General features: G+C 41.3%; 1 protein-coding gene across 1 annotated transcript in view; it reads left to right on the forward strand.

Annotated features, from left to right (window-relative positions):
- cckbra (cholecystokinin B receptor a) overlaps positions 1–6244 on the forward strand; it is a 31582-nt gene extending 25338 nt beyond the window's left edge. Inside the window, exons 4-5 of the mRNA XM_062414665.1 lie at positions 4735–4862; positions 5667–6244. Of these exons, the coding sequence (XP_062270649.1) occupies positions 4735–4862; positions 5667–6244 (706 nt within the window). The remainder of the gene's footprint in view (positions 1–4734; positions 4863–5666) is intronic.
- Positions 6245–6659: the final 415 nt, after the last annotated feature.

The following is a 6659-nucleotide window of genomic DNA, read 5'->3' on the forward strand; positions in this document are numbered from 1 at the left end:
AAGTTCTTAAGAGCATTCTGATTGCAACAAATCAAAAGCGAATCGTGGGTGCAGATGGTTAAGTTTATTATTACGATCAAAGTGACATCTGTACACTTTCTTTATATTATTTATTCATGGCGTACTCTTTCTAGTTCCCCCACCATTACAACCACTCTCTCTGTATCCCTCTCATTTCTGTTCACTTCCTGTCTATTAAACATGTTTTAGTCTTCTGATTCACCGGTGTGGCAATTGATAAAAACAATCCATACATTTATAATCCAGAGTGTTTCTTCCCACACCTGTAACTTTACTGTATTTAAGGTCTGTATTCAGATTTATAGAATACATGCACGTATATGTAGTTGCCTGTGTAGTCTGAGGCACAAAGTGAGAAACTGAAAGTAGCTCTCAGCTTTTAGGATCTTAACATCGTGAAGAAATTCCCCCGTCTCGAAAAGTTTTTTTGCACTTTACTCCGTGCACGACTTTTTCTTTGAAGTGTCATCAATCCAGGAACTCGATCGATATTCTTTCTGCGCGTAAAAAAAAAAGAAGAAATGTTTATGATCAGAAGGCAACTGGCTGCAGAGCGTGGAGGAGGAGAAAATGACTCAAATTGGGTCTTGATGTCTCATATAGAATATTTAACTATTCATGTTTTATAGAACTTTCTGTTGTGATATGCATGGAAGTGTGTGTACTGTATGTCATACTGTGTCCATAAGAGTCAATATGCACTGTGCTACTGTGCATATTGACACATAACAGTATGTCAATATGTCAACAGGATGGTTCAAGAAGGTTGCGTGTTGAAAACCTTTCTTGGAATAAACAGGATAGGGCTATCCTCTTCTTAAAGAACAAAGACTGCACTGTCTAGGAGTGTCAGGCCTGCAGAGGCTAACTGGTCCGACTGGTCCAACTGGCCTGCCTCATGTTAGGAAGAAATTATTTTGACAGACACATCATGTTGAAAAGCAGTGTGTTTTGTCAAATCATGAATTTAAAATCACTGTAGCAGGCTAAAGTTTATTTGATCTACTTTCACTGTACAAGATGATGGATATAGAATTTCTATTCTTTTAGTTAACACTACTAAGATCAACATTTTATATGAATAACGGCTCGAATGACTATGCATAATGTAAAAGAGGATCATCGCCCAACTCTGCAGTTCCCCTCAGTGCCACTGAACTTGTTGTTTTGGCAGATGTTATCTTCAAGTTTACTCTCACTGCTCTTATCAGTGTCATGATTTCAACTTAAAGTTCTGATAAACCCACTGAATACTACCTGCTCAGCACCAAACACCAGACAGAGAAAAGTTAGCAGCTGGTTTGTGAGCACAGCTGAGACTAAAACAAAGCTGAAAGAGGAGATAATAATAGACTTACATGCTCCAGGTCACCATAAATACTACTCCACATGTGCTGGTTTGGCAACAAGTTTAACTTGTAAGGTTTATTTTGTGTTAACAGCTTATTTCCACTGCCCCGAGTGGCTAAAAAAAGAAAAAAAAACCTGTTAATGCATTAAGGTAATTGTCACTCCCTTACAAGATAAAGTACAAAATGGAACAAAATTACAAATCTCTTTGCTCTTAGTGCCACATAAAAGACCTACACTGAGTCACAAGACAATAGACAGTATTCAACCAACAAGCACACACTGTGAAACTAGAAATAATGAATGCAGCACAATATAAGAGTAGACATACAGAGGGTCAAGTGATGGACAATGTTTTGGCTAGAGCTATGCCTCTTGGTTCTAATTACTTGTTTATCCTGAAAACATCGGTGCATTGAAAGCCACTTACTACAGTATTAGTTTTTCTCCCACTCATACTGATTAGACTCAGAGTTGACTTTTTTCTGCTTCCCATAAAAGTACTTGAATTCCTAACCTTTTCAATACTTTATCAAAATGCTTTTGGTCCTTTGATGCACCATATACAGTAGGTTCTATCATCTTATTTTACCATGCCCCCATATACATGTTCTACTTTCTTTCTTTCAAGGCACTGAGGACTTCAATCATCTCTTCTCTAAGATAATAATTTAATTTCCTGCTTTACTTCAAAATTCAAGATGTTTTATTCAATTGACTCACTATCTACAGACAATCTCTCTATCTCTATCCTTTGGGAGATGTGTAAAGCTTACTATCGGGGGGTTGATCATGTCTTTTGTAGTATCTAAGAGACTTTCAAAGGATTGAACAGCACAAGCTCCTTGATTCTAGATTAGCCAACCTGGAGAAACATTATATCAAGCCTGAACCCAAACTCACTCAAGAAACTGACAGCCACATGTGCTGCACTGAATACTCTGCTGATTTGTCGCTGTTTCCGAGAACTCCTTTCCAGTGGATTCCAATGGTGTCAGATCATTTGATTCCAGTATCTACAAGTCAGAACAGCCTGGCAATGACCTAACCCCTTCGCATTTATTTTTTCTCAGACCTGAGACTTCCTAAGGCTGCAGAAGGTCAAAAACTGCAATTAAATGCCCCAATCACAAGAGAGGAAGCAATGCTTGCCTTGGAATCTATGCCATCGGGGAGGGCCCCAGGTCAAGATGGATTTGGGTATAAGTTTTATAAGGAGTTTAACAATATTCTGTTAGAGTATTGTTCTATGTTTGGTTTTGTTTAATCATTCATTTGAAAATGGGGTCCTACTTTAGTCATCCACGGAGGCCAATATCTCTCTTACCCTTTAAATGAAAGTGACCTGTCCTTTACTCTGATCAAATATTGCTTTCAAATATACTCGCCATGCATTTAGAAAGAGTGCTATCTAACATTATTAGGGACAACCAGACTGGTTTTATTAAGGGGTAAGAACTCCTATGATAATATGAAAAGGCTCCTTAATATCATTCATCTATCTCAGGGTTATGAGGACCCTGCCCTTGTGCTTTTTCTTCATGCTAAGAAAGCATTCGACCAGGTTGTGTGGTCTTATTTGTTTTATACACTGGGGGAATCTGGCCTGGGCAATAACGTTGCCGATTGGGTCAGGGTTCTTTACAATACTCCAATTCCAGCAGTTCTGACTAATGGGCTGAGATCTAGCAATTCCCCCGTTATCATGGGAATAGACTGAGCGACCCTCTTAGCCTGATGCTCTTCGATGTTGCTATTGAGCCACTGGCCCAAGCCATGAAACAGAATGCTGTAATATCTGGTATTCTCATTGGAGAGAAGGAGCATAGAATTACTCTTTATGTGCATGAGTGTTGATATTTGTATGAAGACCACACACCTCTGTTTCATGGCATGGTTCCAGGCTACACATTAATTTAGCAAAATCTGAGGCCATGCCATTAGGGTCTCTAACATCTATCCCAAACCTGTCAGAGTCCTTTCCATTCTATTGTTCTTCCTCTTGTTTTGTGTACTTGGGAGTGTGTTTAACCCCCACATAAGGTCAGATGTTTAAGACCAATTTCCTTATTCTTCTGGATCCTCTTCTGGATGCCAAGGCAGATGTAGATCGATGGGCCGCCTTATCTCTTTCCCAGCTGTGTAGGATTGCTCTCAATTAAAAAGAACATCCTGCCCAACCCTGCAAATGATCCATATTCTGTTATCAGACAATGTTCTTGTTCAGTTAAGGTGCTTGAAGGTTGGCTGAGTTCCTGGAGCAAAGCCCTGACTGAAGATGGCAAATCTCCAAACGGCAAGCTCTGATGGGGACTTAGATGTACCAAATGTGGACTTCTATCAGCTGGCAGTCTGCCTCCAGGTGATAGCAGATTGGCTCAAATATGACCCAATCTCAGTTTGGCCCAATATTGAATCCTATCAAATGTCCTTTGTGGACTTTGAGTCTGTAAGGACCTAAATTTCAATTCATTTCTAATGTCTCAACGTAGTAAACAAGCTGGGAGAGAAACCTGGGCATCTCCATTGATGACCTAGATTGGCAGGAAGTGTGGATTCATGCAAGGGAAATATCTATTTGTAATCAAACCAAATCTATTCAATTTGGAATTGTACATCGCTCACATAACACCTGCTCTCACAAAGTTATTATCTGGCGTTGTGGATCAACTGTAATTAGCATTTCCCTTGTTTACTAGTTACCCAGAAGCATATCAAATAGTTTGCTTTTGCCTTTCATTTTGCTGATGAAATGCAAGATATTGAATGCAAAACCTTTACTTGAAGTGACAGTTCTGCATTCACAGTTTGGCTACTTTTACTCTATGATCTGAATACCTTTTCCACAACTCTATGCAGCAGATGCACAGGATGGTTACAAGAATGCACCAGGGAATGCACGGGTAGCTATGAAAGAAAGAAGAAAGTAATGAACAATAAGTTAACTTGCAGAAGTGCAATATAAAGTAAAGTATAAAAAGATAGCGTCAGCAAAAACAGCCTTAGTGCAAAAGGAAGATAGAGCAAACCTGGCAGCCTGCAGGGAGAAGCAGTTTTAGACGATGCAGAACTGGACTGGGATTGCCAGACAGCATGGTGGTAAAGAGGGCTGTTGGGAGTGGGGTCAACCATCTGCATGACCTCCAGCACAGCTCCAACACAAGTGTATGAAGAAAAAAGAAATAAATCTGCATATTTGTCTGTGTTATCTTGTTATTGACGTAATACGTTTTCCAGCTAGCGTGAAGAGAATCTGATGTGATCTGTGTTTGGTTGATTTGAAGAGCAATTTAGATTCCATGGTAAGATTTTCTCCATGTGTTTTTTAACTCCCTTTTCTTTTCATTCTGGCTGTTTTTCCAGGTATGTCCTGCTGCTGATCACTCTGTTCTTCGTCCCGGGAGTGGTGATGATTATAGCCTACGGTCTGATCTCCAGAGAGCTCTACAGAGGCATGCAGTTTGAGCTGGGCCAGAGCAGAGAGACCACTGGTGAGATCCATCATAAATCTATTGCTTTAACTCATACTGTACACAAAAACATATATATCACTTTTTATAGACATTTATATGAAGCAGCAGTCAATTACAGTAAAAAAGATGGGAAACAGTCTAATAAATATCCTTAAAATATGACAACTGTAACAGTGCGATTCCATTTAAATCTATTAATGTTTTAATGTATCTCATATTGTTTTAGTTGTGTAATTTCTAATACTAACAGTCACATTTTAGAATAGACACAGACAAGCTCTGTTCTCACGCAGCGTAGACAAACATACCTGCAAAGGGAGATTAGCATTTTTTGCCTGAGGCAGAGAACGACATATTTTAGTGCTACCCACAGGTTTTGCACCTGTTATATCCAAAAATATCATTCTTCTCAGTTGTCGTGAAACCCGATCCACTTGTTTTCATGCCTATTTGGAATTTCTCAATGGCCCATCCAGCAGGTATTTTCCATAGAAAAAGGGAAAAACTCTCAAGTATAGCTGCATGGAATGTAAATGATGAGAAATGTTCCCTTCAGGTGAAATATAACTGCTGTTGTAACTATGTGCGTTGGGAGCAGCAGTTTCCATGGAGTCCAGCTTTGAGTGTGATTCATCAAGGTTGAGACGTTCTGAAAAAGCCTTCAGTTCTGTTCTATTATTAAACATGGTATGTAGTTTCTGTGCTCAAGCAGCAAAATAATGAAATCCCATCTCAGGCATTTAGTGAGTTTTTTGTGCTGTTAATATTTCAACATGTCAGTCAAACTGCCCTCACTTATACTTTTGTCTTAACCCTCCACAGGCCAGAAGAACGGCGTAGCAAGGGGTGTTGCGGGGGCAAACGATGATGACGATGGTTGTTATATCCAGGTGTCCAAAAAGCCCACTTCTGCTGTGGAGCTCCCCACCCTCTCTGCCTCGTCTGGTGCCGCCCAGGCCAAGACTGAGCGCGCTCGCAGCAACACCTCAGAGGCCAAGCTGCAGGCCAAGAGGAGAGTTATACGCATGCTGATGGTGATCGTGGCACTCTTCTTCATCTGCTGGATGCCGCTGTACTCAGCCAATACCTGGAAGGCTTTTGATCTAAAATCAGCCTCCAAAGCCCTCTCCGGAGCACCCATCTCCTTCATCCACCTCCTGTCCTACAGCTCGGCCTGCGTCAACCCCATCATTTACTGCTTCATGAACATGCGCTTCCGCAAAGCCCTGCTGTCTACGTTCGCCTGCTGCTGTCGCAACTGGCTCTGCCGCCAGTGTTGGTGGTGCAGGAAGAGGGAGGCAGGAGAAGACGGCATCACCGCCACCTCCATGGCCACATCGATGGCCACCTCCATGTCCAAGTTCAGCTACACCACCGTCAGCACCACCGGTAACTGCTGAGCCTGGAGGAAAGCTAGGTGGTCGCAGCAAGGGGCTGGCGTGCAGCAGTTACTGTGCACCATCTGTATTTCTTTTCCAATTTTCTGTTTTTCACTCTTCATTTTAATATGCTATGAGTCATGCGCGGAGTAAAATCCCTGCCCTTGTTTATGAGGCCTTTCTAAAAGGTCTCACACATATTCTGTGTGCATGGTCGCAGAATGGGAGGTGGGCAAAACGGTGTTTCACATCGGTGACATCCTTTTTTCCCGTTTAATTGGCAGCATCCGCTTTGTCGCATCCTGAAGAGAACATCAAGTGCCTGTGCTCTTTGTGTGGCTTTGTTTGTCATGATAGATTGTTCGCCGGCTGAGACAGACATGAAATGAAAATATGAATCCTGTGTTCCTGTTAATACTGCTTTTATGTTCTCACC

This window comes from Scomber scombrus, chromosome 24 (genome assembly GCF_963691925.1).
Source record: "Scomber scombrus chromosome 24, fScoSco1.1, whole genome shotgun sequence".
In the NCBI taxonomy this organism is placed as follows: Eukaryota; Metazoa; Chordata; class Actinopteri; order Scombriformes; family Scombridae; genus Scomber; species Scomber scombrus.